Source organism: Dicentrarchus labrax, unplaced genomic scaffold (genome assembly GCF_905237075.1).
Source record: "Dicentrarchus labrax unplaced genomic scaffold, dlabrax2021, whole genome shotgun sequence".
NCBI classification, from domain to species: Eukaryota; Metazoa; Chordata; class Actinopteri; family Moronidae; genus Dicentrarchus; species Dicentrarchus labrax.
The window spans coordinates 12,075,755-12,102,447 of NW_026136723.1; the positions used below are offsets into that span (position 1 = coordinate 12,075,755).

Here is a 26,693-nt window from a genome sequence, read left to right on the forward strand (position 1 = left end):
TATGGTTTAAAGCTGCATTTTGACTAATTTTAACTTTAGAATAACAAACCACAATTAGGCCTACAGTATGTTCACAAACTGCTGTGGAAAGTGCATTTGGTCATCATTCTGCAACACTGCTAAAGCTTGTTCATTTATTTACTTGACCTTTTAATCCCTACTCAGGGTCACAACGGCCAGGAGCTTATCCCAGCATGCACTGTGTGGAGGCAGGCACCCTGGAGAGGTCAGCAGTCTATCAAAAATTAAAAGTCATATCATGTCCCGCCTCCCCGTACACGTCTCCTGTGCATCAAATAAACTCCACATAAGTAAAGATTGAACCCCTCATCATTATTGCTGTAAACATACCTGAGCCTGTTATCCCAGGTTCACCTGGACAGGAAGCAGTGTTGTTGCACATGCGTGTTTCTCGCAGGGCGCCGCTGCACAGTGTCCCATAGGGAGAGGAAACACATGATCGCGTCCTCACTTGCCAGCCTTGCCCACATGTGAGAGAGCACACACTCCACTGCGACCACTCCTCTGCTGCAGGGTCACCTGAAAAGCCAGAGACAGAGATGGACAGAGGAAAGTTAACTCTCAATGATTCCAGTTTATTTTAAGCTGAATAGAAGACAAATGGTGAAGAGAAGGGGCATGATTAGTTGTAACATGATCACAGCTTTCTGGTTCCCCAGTTTAAAGAAAGAAAGAACAACTACAGGCTTTAAAACATCCTCAAAAACAGTGGGTGATGTGACAGGTGACACAAATAAACTGTCACATCAAGTAGCTAGCTTGGTCTTATTAAGTGCTGTAGGGAAAAGTGTTTTTTTTTTTTTTTGTTTCTGTCCACTAAATACAAACAAAAACCACATGGTTCATGTGCTTATTGACTCATAAGCAAGGTATCTGTATCCAAGCAGTCATACAGTAAAGAGTCACAACAGAGAAGTCAGAGTTGCAGGAACTATAAGGGGTTATGTATAACAATGAACTTGTTGGCTTTATTGATTGGATATAGGAAAGCATTGCTTATTTCTTATTGCTTATTGCTTATTGTTATCTATGATATTCCTGTAACAGTATACAAGTATGGGTAATAATTGCTTCAAGCTCCTTAATGCGAATGAACCTTGACTGAATACTCATAAGGATGACGACCCTGCTAAGGAAATGTGTTTTCAGGCAATATAAATATAAACTGAATTATGGTAACACGTGTGATCACACAGCTTTAAGCCAAAAAGGGTGGCTATAGATGTTAATAAAGTGGTACATACAGTAAGTACGCAACCATATATGTGTCTGTGTGTGTTCTCAGTCTGTAAGCAGCTGCAGCAGATTGGTTGTTAGAACCCATCTGAGGGTGATTTTGAGTTCTCTGGGCAGCTGTGGAGTGAGTCCCATTGTTTCCTTTGAGTTACGCCCTTGTGAGCGAAAACTAGAAGTTAAGTCATTCCGCTTCTCTCTCCCTAAATTGTTTATGAGCGCCGTGTCCTTTGATGGAGGCGTCATCACATGGCAAAGAAGGAAATCAAATTAATTGCATGTCCGTTAATCGCATTACATCTTCATTAACATGCCGTGAGTCAGGGCTTAAGCTCATCACACATGCCTGGAGGAATGGAAGAATGGGGAGAAGCAAGGAGGGGGAGAACAGAGGAGAAGGACAAGACAGAGCCAGGGGTTTCCCTCGCGGTATAGGGACTCCCTCCTCCACACGGTGGTAGCTGTGACTATGGAAACGTGTGTGTGGGGATGCATGTGTGCGCAAGCTCAAATTAGTATATGACCTATTGGGGTGCAGGGAAAGCAGCCAACATGTAATGTCATGTATGTAAAAGGCAGATTTCTCATATATACATGACATTCTTAATATGTTTAATGCATCATGTCATGAATAATTCAATCTTTCCTTTCCAACCCTATTAATTATGTAAGATTTTAACGTCGCACACACTCATGAGGCTACGCTTTCACATTTTCACACATGTGAATGGTCAACTATGGCAGCTGCCTCGGGGTCTTGCAACGCTTCAAAAGGTAAATGTACAATAATTATTTATATGGAACTTTTTATTTTCAGTTACACATACAGCTTGTAAAGGTCAAGTTGGCTACTTTTGTTCCACTGCAGTCACATACATGCTCTCTCTCACTCTCTCTTTCTCTCTCTCTCCATCAAGCACACACACACACACTCTCGATCGAGCACACACACACACACACACACACACACACAAACTCACCTGTTTGTGCCTGAAACACACCTGGCTGGTCAGCTGATCGTGGTCTTTGGGTCTTCACCTTCAGGTCATCGTCATATGGATCTGGAAAAGACAAATAGAATCTTCTTAATTGTTTTTAATATTCATATAGATACCATTGTATAGCCCGACATATGAGATCCAGCGAGAGGTGAAGATTATCCAAATACTGGCAAATGTAAGCCCAGTTTGTTTACTACATGTAATTCTGCAATAGCATACATATAGCTGGTTTTATAGCTATAGTAAATTAATGCTCATCAGCACCCACTGCTATTTTGTACATTCAAAGAAGTAAAAAAAGGCAAGTTTTTTAGTACATCCAAAACACGACTCTGGCAAAATAAAAATACAAACGCCTACATTTACTTGGCTTGCTCCGTGTAGCAGAATATTTTAAGAACATGCTGATACATTTCAGCACGCATCGTGCAGATACAGATAACAGAATGTCAAATCGGCAATATAATCTCAGAAAATCAGAAGGAAGTAAATTCTGACCGGCTCATTGGCTTAGAGGGAAAGCATGAAATGTCAATAAAAATATACATATTGAAATGCAATGTGACAGTATTCACAATTCAGCAGAGCAAACTAAGTAAGTTAAAAAAGCCTTACTCTAAATATATCAAGAGCATTTGTGAAAACAGAAGGATTGCCTAGAGAGAAAGTATGGAGAAAGTGAAATCATGCAATATATCTAAGTCGGTTTTATCTCAATTGGTACAAACATACGGAGGCATGAGCGCAGACTGTTCTGATCTGTGCAAATGGATTTGTAGGCTTAGTTTCAGCAACACAAGACTTAATCAACTCCCTCGGCAGGAGAAACAATCTTTGATTTAGCAGATTTTTTTCACTTGGATACTTCTTGCCCATGGGATTTTTTTGCAGCAGTTGCATTTGCGCAAAGAAGCTGAGACATACAGCGTATCTAAGGTACATTATCCACATGGGACGTTATTGTGTGTGTACATTTACTAGATTACAAAGTGATTACAACAGTGATTGACACTGAAATCTTCTCACATTAGCTCCCATCAATTGACCTCAGGATGTGCAGCACATTCTCCCCTACCTTACAATACACACACACACACACACACACACATATATAAAAGCATGAATGCCTGGGAAGTGTGCTGATTTTCTGTCATGATTGCTCAAATACCCGTTGCCACCAGCCATTTAATTTGGCCGTTTACAGAAACAGGTCTTTGTCAGGAGAAAAAGAGATGTTTTTTTTTTTTATCGTCTAGCTCTCGCTCTTTCATTCTAACTCCTCCTCCTATCTCCTTCTTTTTCTGCAGTGTTCTCAGCTGGAACACTTGCGCTTTAAGGCCAACGTATAATAATTTACCACAGGAACAATGTAATAATTTTATTTTTGTGTTGGTTAGATCATATCTGCAGCTGACTACAGCCCCGGGTAAAATAAATAACTACTGTGTGCATGTGTGTGGGCTGTTAGTTTCACTTTGTTTCAAAAAGAAACTGAAATTACTAAATGGTGCAACAGCACTCTGGAAGAATTTCAGGAGAAAATAAACCGATTTCCATTGTGCCTCATCGTGAAAAAAAAAAAACAGAATATTGCTGCGCAATCAGACCGAATAGAGACGTACATGCCAACTGCCCATGGATACAAGTTATAAGTTTTCTTTAACCACACTCAGGTCAGCACAGAGTACAAACGCCCACTTGCTTAGCTAACAGTAATATTTTACATGAAAAACATTGTTCCAGGATATAGTGCTCCTAGATTTGGTAGCACTGCTGATCCTCCTAATCAATCATTATTCGACAGTTAAAAACACAGCTGACTATGTTACAAACAAAACTTCCGTTTAACTTGAGCGAAAAGTGAACTTTTCCCCTACCCTGCTACTCTTCCTCTCCAGCTCCTTAATAATCCTCCAAATTCAGTGTCTGCTAAACCCCTTCCCCAAACAGCAGTTGTCCAATCATAGCTCTAGCAACAGTAACTAGGCGCAGAGGGCCTGTCAAGCTTTGAAATTCCTCCACATTCTGAAGCTTTGAGCATGGGCCTGTAGCAAGAACTTGGTATCTCAAGAGTTTGGCCTTAGACACAGGAGAAAACTGTAATGAACGCATTAAATGGTGTGTTCTTTTCTGCACCACTATAAGCTACCAACAATGGCATACAGACTGCAACCTATAGCGTGACTTCCAATGGGTTAGATTGTGGTTAATTAGGTGTATATAGCTAGCTACATAACTTTGTGTTCTTACAGGTTATGAAAAGAAACCACCTACCTGTTCAAAACTGGAAGTTACACTGCCTGGGAACCAAAATGATATAAGAGTAAAGACAAAAAAACAAAAGCGGCTCTTTCCTGCTCTGTATTTAGTTTGGGGAAGCTTAGCATTCCCAGCCTAATTTACATTAGATAGCATTAGGTTTTCTCTTTTTAGAGTAACAGACTTACCTTAGAATGAACATATTTACCATTTTAATGTCTATAGAGTTTATACAATACTAGAGTTCACTAGGCACCCTGCAATACAAGAACAATTCTGCTGCTTTATTTTCTTCACATAGATCCCCAACTGATAACTTTTTTGCTTTAGCTTCAATAGCATATTTATGCATTTAACCATCATGTGCATTTCTAGGAACCCTATACAGACTTATTTTGCAAACAAAATTGCAAAAATGCATTATCATTAACAAACACTGTAGCTACAGATGACAAAATCTACTTGTGACAGTCACCAGAGTCATCATCATCATCATCAGCAAACAGAAGTCATGTTGGGTTGAAGTTCTGAAGCCTGCTTTTGAATATTTATGTGTGAAATCCCATTGCTTCAAAAATCCCAACACATTTTGAGATGGTACATTCTTCTTTTCATGAGTGACTAAAGCGAAAGGTCAATTCCAAGTTCTCCTTATCCTTTTCAAATTCCTCCTGCTGTTCATGTCTGCTAGGTGGCACAAAGCTTGCCCATGATCCAAGCAAAGGGTGCCGCTAACCACGCCACTGATCCACTGAAGTGAAGTTTGGCAGGTTTGAGCTCTAACTGCCTACTGAAGAGGGTTCACAAGGAACAGAAATAATAAAATCAAACGACAAGAAACCACTGCAACAAGTTTCTAAATTTCACTTGCAACATTTCAGACAACATATTGATTTATTTAGAGAGCGACAGTGGGAGTGCCAGTCCCAATCTCGGAGTTTCCAAACCATTTTCTAACAGAATTCGGCACAAATAAAGCCCTCTGTGCGGGTGTATATTCTACGCTTCTGTGCTTCTGAGACGCCAGAGGTCAGTGAAGCAGGACAGAGGAGTAATGTCTCACATAAAATGACCAGTGAGGACTACCTTTCTCTCTATCTCTTTATGTGTATCTCTTTCTCTGCCCTTTGTTTGTCTCTCTCTCTCTTAGGTCTATGGCACAGAAGAGGATTTAGATGGACACCGGTGCGGAGTCCGGCACAATCGAAAGGAAAGATCAATATGGATAAACCCCTTGGAGAGTACTGACCTTTACAAACCCCACTATATTGTTTAATGTTCTAGACTGCAATTTAATGGATACATCATCACACACTTCATCAAATCGTCTTGTCCTCTCTCATCCCTACTTTTTTCCACCCATTTCAGCTCTTTTCTTTATCTCCAGGGGAATCTATTTTCTATCTAGAGCTGGCAGTATCCCTTCCAATCGCGAGCAGGATCGATAAACCTATGATTGGTCGGGAGCAGAGGTGTATATGTGATATTTTACTTGTAGAACCGCTGATGCTTTAGTGTCTTTTGACAAGTGTCAGTGAAGGGAAAACGTGTTTGAGAATCTTCCCTTGACAAATGAAGAGATCACCTGTGACACAGTTGTAATATAGTCCATTAGAATATAAAGTGATGGGTTATCATCAATCTATTATCGGAATGTGAGGGCATTTGAGTCAAAGCGACTACCCTGAACCTGCCTTTATAGAACTGATGTTGAAAGAACATAAATGAAAAGCTTAAGAGCAGAAAGCTCATCCCTGTTCTTGTCAACCAATTTCAGTTGTTTCTTCAACGCCCAGAGAACAAGTTAAGGTCAGTAATCTTGAGATTGGTCAATTTACTTTACGTATGGGTGTAAAATAATTGGTCAGGAACTTTCACACCGACAGCTATAAAAATTTATCAAGGCAATTTCAACACAAACATTGTAATGGACTAGGTGATATGAGATACTGCTAGCTTTTTAGAGATGTTTGTTCAGGTAGAGAGGAGAGGATGAAACCGAATGTTAAGTGCAGATGGTATACCAATACCTTTGATACTTATGATAAATATACTGTGGTATGAAAATGTAGGATCGTCATACCATGTACATTTGCTTATCTATGGTATTGAATTCTAATGTATTAAAATGTATTATTAAAAATAGGACATGATATTTTGTGAAATTATAATAAAGCATTTGTTCAACCAACAACCAACTGTTTGCAAATACATTTTCAGCATCATCATACAGTGACAATCTGTGACATTTTCATACACCTTTGTTTTTTTATCCTATTCTGTGTGGCTGAATGACATTAAACAAGTGCAGCCTACTGACACAAGTTCATCAAATGACAAGTCAATGCTGGTCCCACTCTTCAACTGGTTATTTTTTGTGCTCCGCAAAAACATCACACCAGTTCCACAAAGGTTTAAGAATTTCTCGTCATTTGAAGATAACCGCTTGTTAATAACACTTTGTTTGGCTAGTTGGAACCCAACTGCTAAAAATAAAGCCACAGTTCTCAACCAGTCTCATCCACCCTTCGCTCGAGGCAATTTTCTCTCTTTCTTTTCCAAAAAACAAACAGTTGATAAAGTAGCATGTAGAAGGACAAAGTCCCATTCATAGCCTGCTGAGCGCTATCACTCAGCAGGCAGAGGCTTTTGTCAGCTTCCTCAACTCAGCGCAATGAGCAGTAAACACACACAAGCATCCGAAAACACACATTAGAGATAACACCAAAGCTCAAATATACCTTGATGTGGCACACACACACGTGCTGAGACACACACACACCTACACAATAGGAAGTAAATATGGCTGATAAATAAACGTCATGCAGTAAAGCGGTTTTAAGCCCGTACAAAGCAGGAGGCTGGGGAAGGGGATTGGGGCAGAGCCAGTTAGAGCCACAGGCTCCTTTGTCAGGCTGAGCCGGGATTTAAGCCTGCTGGGAAGACTGTATGCATGTATGTGTGTGTGTGTGTGTGTGTGTGTGTGTGTGTGTGTGTGTGTGTGTGTGTGTGTGTGTGTGGCAGGGGAGCACATATGGTAATATGGTGAAACAGCTGTGTTAAGTAAATGGCACGCACAAAAACAGTGGCACGGAAATGTTTGCCACTAACTACTGTCAGCTCTTACAGTGCAGTATATATGATTGAATGCACACTCTCCTAAACACGCACAATCACACACAACACACACTCACAAACACACACAAAGCTATTTCTCAGCCGTATATCAAATCTGAGCTTATAGCTCTCTGGTGATGTCCATTTACTCCAGGGTCCATCTGGGAGAGCCCAAACTGATAGAAGCACACTATAATGGACTTTTTATAAGCTACTGGACAGACAGTCCCACTCCATCTCTCTCTCTCTCTCCCCCTCTCTCTCTCTCCCAACTCTTTCTCTCAGCAGCAGATATGAAGAGAGAAGTTGAATCAGGTTGGTGCAGGACAGTGTCTGCCTGACTATGGTGGCCCCAAGGTCATTTGTGTGCCTTCAAAATGGATTCAGAATCTAGTTTTCTCCGCCCCACAGGGTGACTGGTGTTTTTGTCTCAAATCTACACACATACACACACTCATATAAACACACAGATCAACACAAGCACTGCTATACTTCCAAACTGACAAATTGGCCTTGTTTCATTTCACTTTCATTTTCAATCTCAAATTGCCCTTTTTTCTCCCCTTTTTCTTTCTCTTATTAGATATTTTCAAACATTCCAACTCCCACACGACACCGCGCAGTCATTTGGTCTATCGTTCTGCCCTCCACCCCCTCACACTCTGTCTTATACCTCAGCCTTTCTTTCTCTCAGTTCCATAACAAGATGAGAATATAGATGTATTTACAGTCCAGTGGCAAAGCTACAGAGCTACAATCAATGCAGTTCATTTAAAGCAGGGCAACCAAGATTCGTGCACAGCTGTTGCCTGATCAATTACAGACAATTACACCCATGGTTTAGCATATTTATGTAGGAACCTCTGTATAGCGCTTTTACAATCGACCAGTGTAGCAGTGTTTACAATCATGGCTAGAAGCATGTTAAATGGATCGATGTGAGATGAGCTCGATCCCCTGGTGAACTTGGTGCAAAGCCAATGTTGGCGCACCTTGTATGTCTGACTCAGTGTGATACGCATTGTTCAAAGATAGCACAGTTTCCTGGGAGAAAAACGTGTCCAGATTTAGACATTTGATTGTCTGTCAATCTGAAAGGGAATTGTGGAATGCAACATCCACTAATTCAATAATTAAACTCCAGCAGACAAGAAATGGCAATGACAATGATAACCAGCTGTTCTTTAGCAGGTATGTTCACCATGTCCACCATCTTAGTTTAGTCTGATTATCATGCCAGCATTTTTCTAATTAGTACCAAACACAAGTACAAATGATGGAGAATATTACAGTTTATTTGAGGAAAACATGAAAGTCTGTCCAAGATTTCACAACAGTCCATTCAATAGTTGGCGAGACGTTTCATGGCGGTGCTAAAGGAAATGTCAGGGGATCAGGGGGATGTAGACTTTTGAAAACATACTTGCACCAAATTTTCTGGCAATCCATCCAATAATTAATGATTAGTTGTTAAGACACAAATTTCATCCCGTTGGACCAACAAATAGACCAACTGACTGACCAACTAATCAACACTGCCATCCCTAGAGCCATGCTGCTGGCGTGACTAAACACAAGCTAATAGTGTTACGGTTCAGGGTTAGTGTTTTTCATTATTTTATGTCCCAATTATCCATTTCAGTGGTCAGTGATGTCATTTAAATTAACTTTGGTCCTTAACTTCTGAGTCGAGTTTTCGTGGTTCATCAGAATTTTGCCACCCATAGAGACTTATCATTCTTAACATGAATTCAGCTGACGGTGCGGCCTATCTCTGTCACATGTCATCTCCCTCCTTCTGCTTTCACCTCTTTTTCTGCTTCTTTCCCTCCGATACTGTACAGATCTGCCAGAACTATCACCTACATGCACTTAGCATGAGGCTTTTCACATGACAACAGTGATATGTATATACATGACGCAGACACACGAAAAGATCGATTACTGCTCACATTTGCCTCTGCAGTGTCCATAGTTGCCATAGCAACACCGTCATGCTGACGCCGTAAAGGAATGGAAGGGAAGCGGGTGGGGGGGGGGGTCTTGTGGAGGGATGGAGAGAGGGAGGTGGATTATAAATCAGTGTCCTCACTCGGTTGCCGGTCCTGCGTCTGGCTGAGGGGTGAATGGAGTCGGCAGTCGGTTGTTCCCAGCTGCAGTGAAGGGCAGTTGCTGTGCTGTGGCTTTTTCCTTCAACCTGACTTTTTTTTTTTTTTCAGTCACTTTGACTGTTTCTTTTATGCTTTGTTCATCTGTTTTTCCTTCCTTTTGTTTTGTTCTTCTATTACTATATTGGTTTATTTCTGTATCCCATTACAACATTTCTCATGTCCTTCAAATGTTTTCAGATTTGTCTATCTTAAGCACTGATACAGCAACAGAAAGTGTTCTCTTGAGGTGTACTTACTGCCTTTGTGTGAGTGTCGACAGTATCCGCATCTCATGTGTAAGCACAAATGTTAACGCCGGCCGGGCATGTTCATTCATGTGCGGCACTGATTCCTCTTCCTGGTAATCAACAATGAAAGCAGTCTGTGCATCCTGCTAATAAGAGAACCGTGCGCGATTCAGGACTGCGCAGAAAATTAGCCACATCTGCCGACTCACTGAAATGCATTCGTGCAAATGTTGCTTTATAAACACACACGCGCCCACACACAAACTGCATTTGCAGGGGCACTTAGCTCGCAGGCCAATGCAACCGAGAGCTCACTCTGGCAGGTGTTTTTCATGAATCAGAACAGAGTAGCATGAGAAGAGTCTAGGATAGCCAGACTTCAGTTCTCTTGGTAGAAGGGGCAGAAAACGATACTCAGAGGCTGACTCCCGCCCTCAACCTCTCTCTTGAGTATACAAACACTCACACGCCACTTACCTCTGCTCTGTCGACTAACTCTCATCAGAGGGAAGGGTCAGCACAGCAGGACAGGAGGGGGCAATCTTAGGGGCCAGGCACGCTCATTGCACACAGACACGCACCCCTGACGCTTGTGCTCCACACACACACACACACACACACACACACACACACACACACACGCACAGAGCCATTCACAGCCATGCTTACTTTGGTTTTGCAGTAGTGCGGTACTGCTCAAGTCTACAGGAAGACGAGGAGTTGAATCAGTCCTAGTCTGTGGTTTTCCTTCTTCTTTGAGGTGAGATGGAATGATGAACCCATGTGAGAAACAATGATAAGATAGCAGAAAATAGAGGTGAAACCCAGACGAAAAAAATAAAATAAAATAGAGCAGCTCTACGAGTCAGAGACACAGCCAGCGCTCATATCTCTCCATCAAAATAAGACGATGTCCTAGATTTCTACATGGTTACCCTCTCCTTTCAGCTGCATGAGTACTGCAAGATTGAGTTGTGAGTTGAAAACTGAAAAATACAACATATATATTATTGGTATCATGATGTTGCTGTGTTTTTATGAAGAGACGTAATTTATTTCGGCATTGTATGCACTTCTTTGCGACTATTATGCTTTGGTACAGTATAATACAGCTCCTAATACACTGTATGTTCTGTTTAGTTTTAACATCTGCTCAGAGCACTATTGCCTTCAATTGCTGCAAATGTGTTCTTTCACTCAATTTCTGTAATTTTTTGAGGCAAGGCTGTGCCCTTAGAACAGTTTGTTCTACAAACCAAAACACATCAATGCGTTTTGTGTGTCCATTCATACAAATACACAACCATGACTTCATGCTCACGTAAAAAGGGAGGTATTCACTCGTACAAACGGGCTCACTTCCACCCACATTTTATCCACTCATTCCTGGAGAGTGACCTTGACGGCCTGTGCAGAAGAATCAAATCTGGTGGGTATTGTGTAGATGGAGACTTAAGTATCCAACAGTTACAGACGAGCAAATGTACTAAACTAAAACTACCCACAATACACTTCTCAACAAACAGCCAGCTCAATCTTGTTTACTTATGTAGCATCTCCATGCATTATAAAATATGGTTTTCATGCATTTACATCTTACAAGGCATATGTAATATTTATATTTATTTTGTTTGTTTGTATTTATTAGTACTGTATGGCTTTGTTGGCTATGCATTGTATTTAAGTTGATCGCAGCTGTGTGTAGCAATCTTGCCCAAGTTTAATTTTCTCTCGGGGACTATAAAGTATATCTTATCTTATCTTAGTTCATCTCCTCATACGGGCAAAAAGACTCTACATAGCCAAAGCAAATATCCATGTAAATAAACTGCTCAGTGAAATATTGACTCTGACAGTGTCTGAGGTGCATCTATAGGACATTTTGTATGTTGTTGGAAAACAATAAAGCTCAACATCAGTTGAGGTAAAGCACTGAGATCATGCTGCTTCTTTCATCCTTCACAATAACTCGCTCATTCAGCATCCAGTTATATACATGCTGATGTATAGTGCGGCCATTATAACATATATGACACTTTTCACTACTGCTGCAGCTTCCCCCAGCACCCCAACCTCCTGTAGTTTTTAGTATTGTTGATTCATATCAGGTTTAACATTAATGTGTGTTTAGTAAAGGTAGGGTCAGATATTCTGGAAAGAGATTTTAAAAAATATATATTTTGGGGGGTTTTTGTCTTTATTGACAAGACAGTTCAAGATGGACAGTAAAGGGGGGAGACAGAGGGGATGACAGGGTCGCAGGTTGGCCCTGGGGGAGGTGCATTGATTCTTTGCATTGCTTCTACTCCCTCAAAGAGTCCAACTCTGTCTCCTGGAAAGTTCGAAACCATTCATTTAAGTAATTGCTTCCTGGCTTCTGTTCTCTTTCATTATTTTCCCTAGTGTATGAAATGCTACATTTATATACTGCGTAGAATTCGTAGCGGGTAGACGGTGGGCAACACTGGGACTGGCATCTTGAGTCTTTCATGAGCTTAGATTCAGGCAACAAAACCACTTTGGTGGTCAAGGTTAAGGAAACATTGTAGTTTCAGCTACGTATACATGTCGTGTCTTGAGTGATCAAGTTCCTTTCATTAGGATTATCTACTATGGTACAATGTTTGTTAAATCTAGGCCTAGTATCATTCTAATATTGGCACAAAGACTTGCTGTAATTCTGTCCACTAAATACTTTTTTTTTGCTTGGGGGGCACTTTGGGCCTGTTGCGCATTATCATTTGTGATATGCCTGCTGGGTCAGGTCGAAGTTGTACTGTGATGTGAAGCATTAATCACAGAGGTCCTCATTCACAATAACTCATATTTTGGCAGAGATGATTAATATCTGACATTAACAAATGTGACTCTGTGGCTCTGTCGTATGCCAGCTTTTTTCCTTGCTGTGACAGAAAGAGGAATTTCACACCTGCACCTGCAGAGGGTTGCTTTCTGTAAAACTGCAATCGTAACTTTGAGCCCATATAAGCTTTATGGGCGGTAAAAAAGAAGGGATGACTCGCAATGTAGAGATAACCCTGACACAACAACCAGAGGGAAGTGACATAGAGAAAGACAGGAGAGAGGGACAAGGACAGAAAACTACCTGATAAATACTGCAGACAGACAGATCAATACTTTCAATGCTTTACTGAACAAAATGTGTCTGTATCACAGTATTGAACTCTGTCAAGTAACGAAAGAGGCTGACACATGTCAGGTCACAGGTCAGATTTGTGACCTTTACTTACTACTTACTAAGTGCTTTTACAACTAACCTTTTTGGTACAGTTCAAACTAATTTTGGTGCATTTGCCTGTTCGGTGCGGTTTCTTTGCTCTGGTGTGAAAGAAAAATGGGTCAATCACAGGATTTTATTTGAGTAACTGATAACTTGAGTAGTAACTATGAAATCCTTTTGCTTTTTCATGAACTGTCAAGCAAGACACTTTATAAGCCTTGCCAGTGTATTAGATACACCTATCTAATTCAATGTAATACAATAACAGTTCCGCAATATCCTACCTTCCTGAAGGTTACAATGTTGAGTTTTTCTTTGAACTGTTGTAAAGAAATAATTGAAACAGAAACCTCTCTAAGACCATTAGAATAAAAAAAAAAAAAACTGAACTTACAACCTTCATGAAGGTACGATTTATTACTGTTGATTTAGAGACGTTGTTCAAGTGTTGCCGGAGTATTGACCTCTTCAGACATTTTCTCTTCTCCATCATGCACAGGTGAAGTTGCGCAAGAAATCAACCGCATTATCAACGATTCCTTTGTACTAGGAAGCTGGCTGGGTAAAATACGTTTAATGTCTGTTCCAACTGATTCAGACATTTGTGCTCTCACTTACAGCTCCTATGGGTAATGTAGAGTTAAGTTCATGTTTGCAGTGCATGTGTGACTTTAGACTGCATTAGTTTTACCAACAATAGGTATATTAATAAACTGACAACTGAGAGTATATATGCAGAGTATTTATTAAGGCAAGACAATTTGGTACATCCCCATGTTAGTGCAGTGATTTCCCTCGATACTGCAGACAGTGAACTTCTAAAAAAAATAAAGAAAAAATATATTATTTCTTAAAATAAAGTACTGGTGGTTGTTTTAGTATCAGTACCAAAACTCACACACTGTATTAAGTAAATACAACAATCAAAAAGCCATAATCGCCAATCATCCATCCTCCCCATAATCCCTCTCTCCTCCTCTTCATTTCCAGCACCCTATTCTCCCATATTGTTAACCTCTCTCGCTCTCTCTCCCTCTCCCAGAAAAGTAAAATAATGCATAGGCAGAAGTATGGCCTTGACCTACAGCAAAATACTTCTTCACTCCTACTAGTCCACATGAAGCATACACACACACACACGTATATGGCCTGCAGTGAAAACAATCTTCTCCTTTACAGGGCTCAAGGACTGCCAAGGCCTCATCAGTTCTTGAGATGAGGCCTCTCAGCTCGTTCTTTCCTACTCCTGCCCCGCTACAAAATGTTCCAGGCAGTTTAGTCCAAGGAGAGAAAAGGTATTGTGCAGAAAGAGCGCCTGGATAAATAACCGAGAGCAGTCACGCCACAAGGCTAATCGAGAGAGCAGTGCAGCCATGCAGCATTGAGGAGGCTACATGCTTAAAAGTTCATTTCGGCCATGGAGGTCAGCAGAGCTAGTATGAGTTGTGCATTTTTCCCAGGGAGAAATGCTAAGTAATACATACCAGCTACTAGGTTGCTGCGGGAGTTTTAACACCCCTAAATTTTGAGAACACCATGCTTTGCTAAATGATCCTGCCTTGAATCATCAAAATAAGACTCTGTCCTAGATTTCTTTATGGTTACTCGAGCCGAAGCAAAGTCTGTGTGGGTGTGCGCGTGTATGCATGTGCATGTATTTTAAGTGTGTATCACTGACAGGGTGAATGCTTTTCTGTGTGAAAAATATCACTCGGCAAGACATGACAGAAAGCACGTTTTCTCTGGAGAAATGTTATCGAGACATGATTAAAATGAAATAAAATTAATGTTATAATAACATTCCCTTAAAAACGTTTGTTCCGCCGTGTCCTCCTTTGCCTTTCATGGCATCATGTTTATGTGTTTCTTCTCACTTTTACTTTACTGAAGAGAACAAACTTATTAGGTCGCATTTTTTTTCCCCATCAGATATTTAGATGTTTCACCATCTGCTGTGCTCTCCTCACTATATTTACTTTCCTAAAGCAATCATTTTCATATTAACATAAAATCAACGCAATATCCAATGTGAAAAGGTTGCTATACTGCCAATCCCACTGAGAATCAATCTGCTCGTCTGCAGCAGGATTAGGTTAACTGGTTTTATAGGGTTCAGTGCCAATAGCTCTAATCCATATAAAACTGTGGGCAGCTGCTTAGGCACAAGCTCACAGAGCACAGCATCTTCTCGGAGTTAATTGTACTCTATCTGCACACTGGAAGAAGCAGAGAGATGTGGTAAATCAGTGCCTGCTGAAAAAAGGCAAATGCATAGCAAAACAATGAGAGCCAGGAGGTGAAAGAACAAACAATGGATAAAAAGGAACTTACATTTAAAGAAAAAATTATAATTTGGGATGTCCATGTCGCCCTGTTTCTGCTGAATGAAGTGAAATGTGATAATATATTGTGTCTCTGTTGCTTTGTGTTTATTTCTACCATTTGTGTCTAGCAGGAAGCAATATCCAAGATTCTTTACTATATCTAACCCTGGCATGTGGTAAAGAAGCTGGTCACGGATTCCAGTCCTGCCAATAGTCATCTTGTTTATGTTGCGAAAAGAGCAGGGAACATAATATAGCCCCTTTAACTTTCAAAGTACATAATTTAACAAAAATTGTAGAGAACACATTTATGACCACAGTATACATTTTGGTGGGCACTTTGACGCAAAGTGCTTTACAATATACAGTAACAAAAAATACAATTTTAGGATTCAGTGGTCCAGTGGGAATGGGACTCGTAGCACACCACTAGCATACTGCTACAGGATTCCAAAATTTATAGTGTTTCCCTTCCCTTCAGTATGCCTTGCGGTTCTATAAGACATCAGAATGTTCCAGTGGGAGGAAAACCCCTAACCCCTGCAGAGTGGGAGCCATCCTCAACTCACTGAGCTGCATGATCATGATTCTTCTGGAATAAAACTGTACATTCACTTTTACATAGCAACATTTTTAATTTTGTACATTCAACCTACTACGAGGAGTTTTTAACTGGTTATGAAACAGACAAAATGTAGTACTAATGCCTCTATGTGACCTACATAAACAAACAAGACCATCAGAGAGAAGATTGGCTGTTTCTTTATAGTTATCCCTAATGCCTGCCACACTACCGCTTTTGTCCACAGGGGCCGCCAGAATCAACAACAAATGAAAGGTCCTTCTTGCTGTTTTAAGTAACAGAAAAAAGCTACCTTTATTTTCCCCCTATCTTACTTTGAGTCTGTGTTTCTTTTGGATCTGTATCATCAAGTTGTATATAAGTATTAAATGTGTCAAGGATTATTGAATCAGTCATGAATCAATAGGACCTTATTGTTTCTTGTACTTTAAAAAATATTGCTATTGTTTTTGTAGTAGTTTTTCTATGGAAATAACTAGGAATTTATACAATTCATAGTTATTTCTTTGGTATGATGATACCAAGTCCCCCAGGTAAGACTTTGCTTATATCTGTTATTCTATGAACACTTTTATCATTACATAGCAATGAACAAACCGTCTATCCTTCCCCTTTCCCCTTCCTTCTCCTTCACGGCTTCCCTTAAAAAATATAGAACAAGAATAAACCCTCAGCCATCACATTCCTGTCCCTTCTAGGCATAAATGTGCCACCCGAGACACAGCATCTCTCTGTCACCATCAGTCACTCTTGCACCTGCTTGCTACACATGCAGTACTTTCTGTTTCTGCTTTCTCACTTTCATGACTCTCACTGGCTCCTGGCCCCTGGACTCGCCTCCTCCTCGTCTTTACCCCATCACCTTCTCAATCACTTTCTTCTTCCTTCTCCTGCCACCCCCTCAGCAGTCATACCTTGGAATCAAAGTGGAAACGTTAGGTGCCACTGAGTGAAATTATCACTTCTTCTGCCCTTCCCTCACCTCCTCCTTTCACCTCCTTCATCTCTGCCTCCACTTTCCTGTCTGTGTCCTACTTACAAAACCTGGAACAATGAACTTGCAAAAAGATTGTCATGAGTCTGTAGATTAGACAAGTTTGGTACATGGCACAACTAAAGGCAGAGCCTTACATGCCTTTTTTATTTGGCTACATCAAAGTAGAGACTGCACGGAATAAAATCACAGTGAATTGCAAAACTACCTAATTTAGCAAGAGTTTTTAGACAGCAAGCCACCTCATACCCTTTCAAGTTTGAACAGAAATACCTTCGTGGTTTCAGTGAAATTTGTGTGAAGAAAGTCTTGCCTTTCTCTGGAGAACAAAATATAAGGGAATATAATAGCCAATAAATGAGAGGGAAAACCATACAGCAGACAACTCTGACACAATAACCAGCCGCAAAGTACAGTCGGCCACAAAATGATTGCCTCGTCCTTACTCCACAGATTCCACAGATGGGAGATCATTTCTAGTGTAAATACAGGATGAAAACATTTCGAGCAGAGTTGTGAGCACACTAGTAGCTGCAGAAAATAAGGCTCTGCCTGCCTTCATCACATTGCACTGTGCAGCTTTTGCTTTCTCCTGCTTCAACATCCTTCTTTTACTTGTGACTGAAAGGTGAGTGTGTGTGCACCGTCATGTTTGGTAGACTGTTCTTATGCTCCTCATCTTAGCCCAGAACTAAAAAAACATATTTCTACAATAGAACAATAGAAAGCAACTGCAACAAGATCACTGCTATTGGTGGGAAGGGGGTTTGAAATGTCATATTGATTATGGCGCCTAGTTTTCTTCTTGTTCATATTTTTCTTTCTGTTGTTTTGTGTGGGTTGTAGCCCAGGTATTATTTTCTTCTATGAGAACAGGTGTCCAATCATCCTACATACCAATTACCTTTTTGTTAAGTTTATTTGTTGTTGCTTTCTCGTGAGTCTACCACCCGGTTTCTCTCTATACCGCCCCCCCCTTTCAGTATCCATAAGTCTTTCTCTATAATTTCCTGCGTCAGCTGAATGTCGCGCTGATTAATCACTTGATTACTTCTAGCCAATAGTCACATTGATTAACTTTGCCACATGATGGCTTTCTGGTTTACTCCCCAGAGAGCAAGGACTCTCTTTTTGCAGACCTCTGATGGGAAGCAAGTCATGACCAGGGGACATCTGCACAGGGCTCCACCACGGAAGGTCGTCGATGTCTGTGACATCTTGGGGAGATTGCAAACCACTGAGCGACAGAGAACATTGAGCTCCCTTTGCCATGAAGAAAGAGAAAAGGCCTTCTGTTCAGACAGCTACAAAATCCCTTTAGGGGTGTTGCAGAGAGGTTATAGAGAACTAAAACATTTTAAAGCCATACACATCTTGAAAATGACTTTTTTTAGTTGCCCTCTTTGAACCTGAGCTGTTTCAAGTTATCAGTACAAGAAAAAAGAAAATATGATGCAACATGTATACTATGAAACTAGTGTTTGGGCAGATCAAAATCCTCTTGGGCTGCAGCATGCTGCCACATCTAGAAACATTCAAGGACCACTGCTGCCTTATATCATTGTCTCACACAAACCTGGCTACCGCAACTTCACTTGAATGCTTCAAACGGCGCTCAATATCACACACACTAACAATCCACACACACACACACACACACACACACACACACACACACACACACACACACACACACACACACACACACACACACACAGGCAATATAACGGCAGGTCTATCTCCAGCTCCATATGTGGTATCTGCTGGAGCACGACAACGTAAGTGAAACGAAAACACAGAGACAAATGGAAAGGAAGATGAGCTTGAAGACGAGACAAGTCACACTTCCAATGCCTTCCCTTTTTCTCACAGTGGAACTGCTTATACAGGTTGCGGCTGTGTGTATGAATCAGAATCAGAATCAGAAATACTTTAATAATCCCAGGGGGAAATTACTTTTGTTACAACTCCAGATATACATACAACATATAATATATTAAGAACATATATGTGTGTGTATATATATATAATACACTGGAAGAACAGAGATGAAAAGAGACCGGATGAAGGGGGGTGTACTCCTAACTGAGCTCACCTAAAGCAGTGATTATATGCTGAGGGTGGAGGGTGCAGAGAGCTCAAATAGCTGCACTTAAGTACTTGAAATAGTGAATGTAATGTAATGACGCTTGCATAATAAAAACACACAAGCAGCGTCTGAAATCATCATGAGCAATTTACATGGCTGACTAAGTGCCCTTGAGAGTTTATCATTTGTGCTTTTATCAATGGAAATATGATATTATAGAATCAACATCACCTTTAACAAGCTTTTTCTGGAGTGTTCCAGAAAGTTCCAGTGGGCTGTCCAAGCATCATTACCGTGGTAACGACCCTTTAAGCCAAGCAGTTGATAAGGGACAGGACAGCTGTCCGAGCAAACTATCACAAACGCCCAGCTCCGTTGCACTTGATCAAAGCCAACAGCTGCGTGCGGGCGTGCGCTTCTTTTTCCTCTGTCTGACTGCTGCAGCGCATTCACGAATGTGTGCGCCTGCATCTGTGTGCGGGAGTGTGCCCAGGGAAAGGGTAATGAGGACCGCTGGGGCTCGTTTAAACAACCAGGGTTCACTAGCGGAGAAGCGAGCTAGAGCTCCAACCCTCCCCGGAGCAGGAGGGAAAGCAGTGCAGCTCCAGTGCTTCCTGGTCTCATAATCTCCAGGCCACATTGTATCAGGACTCAGCCACATGCCTCGGAAATCTCCACGCAGGACCCACACCACCCTCAGCAGCCCAAGAAATGCTGGGGGGTTCTATGGATGTGAGTGGCGGAAAAGTCATTTTGCTCCATTACTCCATACATTGTGATCTGGACTTTTAGAGTTTCTAGGACCCCCAAACTGATACACATGAGGCCGTGGACCCCTATTTGATGGATAAGATGTCTTTTAAGTAGGGATGTCCGACAATATCGGCCCTCCGATATTATCGGCCGATATTCACAAAAAAATGTAATATCAGGAATTATCGCCATGTTGCATTTATGTATGCATCCAGTGGGGCATCACAATAAAATTAGGCATAATGTGTTAATTCCACAATAGGAGATATGTTATGTTGTTACCTAACAGTTTTGGTGTAAAAAGCCTATATATATCGGTATCAGGTGATATCAGTATCGGAAATTGAGAGTTGGACAATATCGGAATATCGGATATCGGCAGAAAAGCCAATATCGAGCATCCCTACTTCTAAGGGGTCGCTATCTGATAAGATTATTCACTAACTATATAACTATACTGTAGATATAGCTATTGTTATACATTCTCTCAGTGGACTAACTTCTAGTCAATAAAATAATCGTGGAATTAAAATATTCCCCATTTTTTCTTGGGATCTCCTGGAACCCCAGATGGTCCCCAGGTTGTGTATTTAGAATGAGAGGTTGCCAAGAATGTGGCTTAAGGTAAATTAGAAAGCAATACACTCTTAATTTGTGAATGTCAGTGTCTTTATTTGTACGTTTTGTCCCTTCAAGCTAAAGCTGCTGAATAGAATCAATTCATCTCAGTACAGAGTTTTTCCCATTTGGCTATTTTTCTCAATCCAAATGAACATTATGCAGAAGAGCACAGGTACACATTGAACAAACACACTGACAAACGGACACACACACCCATAGCCACACACACACACACACACACACACACACACACACACACACACACACACACACACACACACACACACACACACTAGCCTCATCACCTTACATTGATTTCCCGCTGGCCAACCAACTGCTTAGCCATCTTTGTGGTGACAGGTTGACCCATGAGGCCTGTTAGATGCACACACACATACACACTCACACACACAAACACACACAGAGGGAGCTATCCTGCAGCCTTTAGGGAACTCCCCGAAGCATTTATTGACCACAGAGAGAAAGTGGCTATTAATCTGACAAAGGCTTAAAAGCCTGTCACCGTCTGTTTGTATGTGCTTGTATGACATGTGAGTACATGCATGCAGGTGTATGTTGTGTACAATCCTCTGCATTTACAGATGTAATGCTTGCCTGCGCTTAAAAGGTGCCTGTATTTCCTTTTGTTTGCATGCCTAAATGAGTGTAATATTCCTAAACAACCAATTAAGACATAAATCAAGTAAGAAAAAATAGTAATACTAACTCATACATGTGTTACATAATTAATGGTGGTGTCAAAGGTCTGCCGTCTGGCCCTCATGACACCTTTTAAAAGGCAAGGGGATCCCATCTAACCTTCCATTCCAGCAAATTACCGTCACACTGTTACTTCTGCCAGTTCGACATCCCAGAGGCAAACCTACAGGCCTGGCAGAGCAACAAGATAATGAGAGGACTAAGAGAGAGAAAGAGAGGCAGAGGCAGTGAAAGATAGACCGAAGGACGCACAACGGCTCGAATACGGCTGTGTATTTACGTGCCTACACTTTTGCCTCCATCTATCAATTAAATCTTAAGATCCCTTATTTTTCATCTTGGCAACAAAGAAACAACTTATTTGTTGAGCATTAAAGATCCATGCTGCGGGAACAGAGGGGCGCTGTGAGGTCAGAGATGGCAAGGGAGAGAAAAGATCTGTCTTATGTCGCTGTGTTTTTCTGCCAAGAACATCAACTTAGAGGAATTTGTCTCCGGAGCCTTGTTATTGTCGACTCAATGTTAGAGGCCAATATGCTCTGAAGTGTCACACCAACAGAAAGGCGCGCACACGCATACATACACACAAACTCATGCGCATGGATTCAAATGACTCAAATAATTAGTAGCTACGTACATGGAATTTTTACCCAGCTCAAAAAAAGTGGTTTGATGCGTGGCACGGCTGAAGTGCAGAAGTTAGCCGACCCCGTTTCTGTGTGTGTATGTTTCTGTGTGTGTGTATGTTTGCGTGCGTGCCAGAGTGTGCGTGCCTTTGGCGTGTCCTTTGTGAATGATGGCTTTGCTAAAGTGCTGTGAAGAGAAACATTGGTTTGCTGCGCCTTTGATTCATTGCTGGTGTGAGAGAAATTTGCATAGCAGGCAGACTCAGGGCAGATCTGGGCTCTCGTTAGCCGGGTGGCTAGATACTTCATCATTATCATCAGGCTTGTGCTTCAGTTTCAGCCACTCTGCCCTTGCTCATAATCTTCAAGCATGCTTTGCAGAGGAGGAGAAAAAAAAAAGGTCTTGAACAAATTAGGATGCTTTGCCTTGTGGCAATGCAGTGTGGGTAAAGATGCTAGCGGCTACCTCTGGATGATATTCTCCACACATCAATGTCTGTTTTGGCTGATCAGTGGTCACTCACCTGTCAGACTGTTATACTGTTTACACAGGTACATCACATCCCTCTCTCTCTCACACTTTTTTTCTGTGTCTCTCTCCCTGACAGGCTTGCTGCAGCGCTTTCGGGGACAGTGCTTGTTATAGAGGACATGCTGACGAGTGTCGATCGATACAGACTCCCAAACCGCAGCATCCATCTGGTAGTTGTGAGTGTGTGTGTGTGTGTGTGTGTGTGTGTGTGCGTGTGTGTGTGTGCATGCACGTTGTGTGTATGGGCATCTGTACGTGCATATCTGGTGGTGTATAAGCAAGATGTTTGGCACTAAGGGTAGACACATGCGGATGCTGCTGTCATTCAATTCATTGTGCCCTTGAGGGTGTCAGCTCTCATTGCACGGGTACGTAGGTGCATTTATGTGTGCACGTGTGTGTGTGTGTATGATGGATTTAGCCATCAGTTTATGGGGGATTATATGGACAGCTTCCACAGCTATTTTTCTCTATGAATATTTTACCATCATATAAACAAAACGCAATTTCAAGGCAGCTGTGCACATGGGACTGACAGGCAGGGCAGAGAGAAGCTGTGGCTCTGTGCCAAGTGGGTTGCCATCAACAGAAATTATAGGTTGGGATTAGAGGGTCTGGCACAGATGTAGATGCCCCTGTTGAAGAATTTTAACAAAATTTGCGTTGCAAAATGCCCATCCAGTTCCACTTGACCACATTTGAGTGAGAATTGGCTGCAGTGGCATAAAAGTACTTGCAGCAGGGTGCGAAAGAAAAGGAAAACGAGACTGAGATGGAGACTAAGAGTGTTTCTTCTTCCCTGAGTCTTAAATCCGCCATGGGTAACTGCTGTAGTGTGACAGTAGGCTTATAACAGCCAGTGTGTCGATAAATCCCAAGCGCATTTATTTCCTGCAAGACCAAGGAAACATACCTCGCTTTATGTCCCCTGCAGAACAAAAAAGCAAGGTGATTTTTTTTTTTCCCCATCCACTTATTTGTCACGTTATTTATATATTAATGAATTCACATGCATCATAAACTTTAACAGTATTCATGCCTGAGTATGTACATTATATATGGATTGTTTGTAGCCCCCTTAACTTTCCATCCTCTTTCTGAATATATCTCTTTGTTGTGCATTTATTAGATGAAAGTTCTCTTCATTTGCATGATAGCATGCACACTGGCTCACTGAAACATTAGGCAGAATTGTTAGTGATTAAGTTCACTCCTCCAAACATCACATTAGATATGCAGATTACCGTACTGTTGAGAAAAAAAAAAGCAATACAACACTAATGGCCGACTCACAATAATTTAAAAAAAACCTAATGGGATCATTATTCAACATTGCTCTGACAATTAAGCATAACATGTTTATCTGAAGTGCAAAAAGAGTCAGAAAAACCTCGGAATCACAACAACCTCTCTAATGGAAAAGTCTGTAATTGGAGGCAAACTGGTGACTGTGGAGACCTTTTTATGTCTTTTTGTTCTTTTCTTTCTTTTTCTCTTAGTTTTATACCAAAGTGACCCAATGATGAATATATATGTACTGCATATACACAGTGCCTTTTATGCAACATGCTTTACAAAGAAATAATAGGTCAATAAGAGTAGACAGTAAAAAGAGGAGGAGACTGATTTGACAATAAACATGTCTGCATGTGACAGGTTACTAATCCCACTAATCCTAAACAATGCAGAGACACGCATATAAAACAATCCCCCCCCCACGCACACACACACACACACACACACCCACCAACACCCACCCACCCACCCACCCACACACACACAAACACACACACACACACACACACACACACACACACACACACACACACAGTGCCCAGTCAAGGACATCGGTAATGAGAATATGAAAACACATTTGAGCGCTTCTTAAACCACCACACCCTGATATCCATTTTTGAGCTCTGTCACACACACACACACACACACACACACACACACACACAGCAAATATGTAGTTGACCATGGGTCTCCCCCACTGGTCCATTAGACTCCCATTCAGATGATATCATCTCTAGTTGGCATGCAGAGAGGGAGGCAGGGATGGAGGGACGGGAGTTTTCACAGCACTGCTGGAGACCGTCTAAGGGGGAGAGTTATCTTGGAAGCAAGGAGCCATGGATGAGTGCAACACAATGACGGATGTTGAAGGTATAGGAACACACACACAAGCACCCACATGGACAGACACATACACACACACACACACACACACACACACACACACACACACACACACACACACACACACACACGTACACGTACAAAGCTTCCCATGTGTTTTTGCTAAACTCATGGGGCAAGATTTCCTTGTCTTGTAATGATTTCTAAATAGGGCCTCATTGCCCAGGGATATATTTAATTGCCACACACCGGCTGGTGATGCTAATGCGCGCTGACAAAAAGAGAGCAAGAGGCAGAGGGAGAGAGAGAGAGAGAGAGAGAGAGAGACGCTAGTCAGACTTGTTTGAAGTAACTTTGACTTAGCAAGGGCACGAGCGACTGTCACTCAATGGTCAGAGCTACACGTCCGTTTGTCTATGTCACTTTTTTGGAGAGGGGAGGGGTTTATTGTGGCTACTGGAAGCAGATGCTGTCACATGTCTGCTCACTCACACACACCATCCCCCTCTCTCTCTCTCTCTCTCTCTCTCTCTCTGTCACATACACACACACGTGCCCACCTCCATGCCAAGCTATTGTGTTCCTCCTTCACTGTGTTGCCAGATTATGTCTCCCTCTGTGTTTCGAGCTTGTGCGATTGTGTGTTTTTTTGCTTACTTGGGGGGTGTGTATTCATTTATGTGTGTGCATGCTCATGTGTGTTTGTGTATGTATGTTCTCTATGATAACGCAGTATTTCATTGGGTGTCATCACTATCCAGCGAGACCCAGCCTCAGGAGGAGAACCACAGTTCTTTTACTCCCTCTTACTTTCACTTTACACAATGGATAATGCATTGTTCTCAAACACACACACACACACACACACACACACACACACACACACACACACACACACAAGTAGGTACATACTGTGGGCACACACTGGCATATGTACACACGGTCATGCTCTCTGCTGTGGGGTGTGTGCGTGGGAGTTTGTATTATCTACTTGCTGCTTTTAGAACAAATGTGTGAGCACCACAGTGACCGGCTCCCAACAAACCAACAGCAGAGTAACAGCAGACAACAAAACATCTCCATAACTGGGGGTGATTTCATTATAACTTATGGCTTATTGTGGTGGTTTGCATGAGTGAACAAATCTCTGAATGTTGCGGAATATGTGTGTGTGTGTGTGTGTGTGTGTGTGTGTGTGTGTGTGTGTGTGTGTGTTTGGGAAGCTTCCCTTCCTGTATTAGGATAAATAGCCTTGTCTATCATGTAAGGCTGCGTCTGGCAAACAGATTCCCCTCACGTCAAGCCAGATGAACACAAATGAGTTCCCCAGAGGAGACATTTCAGGGGGGAAGAGTGTCCCTGTGACACTTATCGTGAAGGACATCTTACGGGTAAAGAGAGGAGGTGTGGGTGACAACCTGAAAGTAAGCATGGCTGTACCATGCATCAACCTCGTGATCAAACACGGAGGGCGCTCGGGGCGACATCAACATACAAGCCTATACGCTGAACCCTGAACGCGGCAGCAACAGCACGGAAAATGAATCTTGTCTTGATAATGTGATGTAAACCTGGGATGTAAAATATGCATTTACATAATGGCAGGCTATCTGTCATACCCGTCGCTGCTTGGTATCAGTAACTCCCTGTCTGTCTCGGTATGACTCTCCTGGTGACAATACCATCAGCTCACTCCTGGAAAATGGATGGAAGCTGCACCTTCAAAATAGCATTAGATAACCACTGCTACAGCGCTTTCAGTATCATTCCACCTCAGAGGTGGCAGGTCCCACGCACACTAAATCTCAGTACTGTACCAAGAGGTAATTATACTGCTGCTGTAAATCTTCTTGATCGCTCGGCGAGTTAGATCATCTCCTCACATGCCTGCGTGCGCACATACGGTAGGGGATGCACACATGCTTTATGGTGTGCATGCTTGCACAGAGGGCGAGTACGCACACCGCAGAGTAACTGCTGTGGGCTCAGGTGGCCAGTTGTGTACCACATGGGTCGCCATGCTGTAACTTCCCACGCGCGAT

The 26,693-nt window shown here is 41.8% G+C and overlaps 1 protein-coding gene across 23 annotated transcripts in view; it reads right to left on the bottom strand.

Moving 5' to 3' along the window:
• The window catches only part of adgrb2 (adhesion G protein-coupled receptor B2), a 212,352-nt gene that overhangs the window by 105,794 nt on the left and 79,865 nt on the right, over positions 1–26,693 (bottom strand). For 22 of the 23 annotated variants that reach the window (XR_007882303.1, XR_007882301.1, XR_007882302.1 and 19 more), the window contains exons 3-4: positions 2,235–2,315; positions 352–540 (exon numbers count right to left, since the gene is read on the bottom strand). Coding sequence is in view for 20 of the 23 variants with exons in the window: in XM_051390086.1 (XP_051246046.1) it covers positions 352–540; positions 2,235–2,315 (270 nt within the window). In the remaining 3 variants the exon portion in view is untranslated. The remainder of the gene's footprint in view (positions 1–351; positions 541–2,234; positions 2,316–26,693) is intronic. The other variant, XM_051390074.1, reaches the window with a different exon arrangement.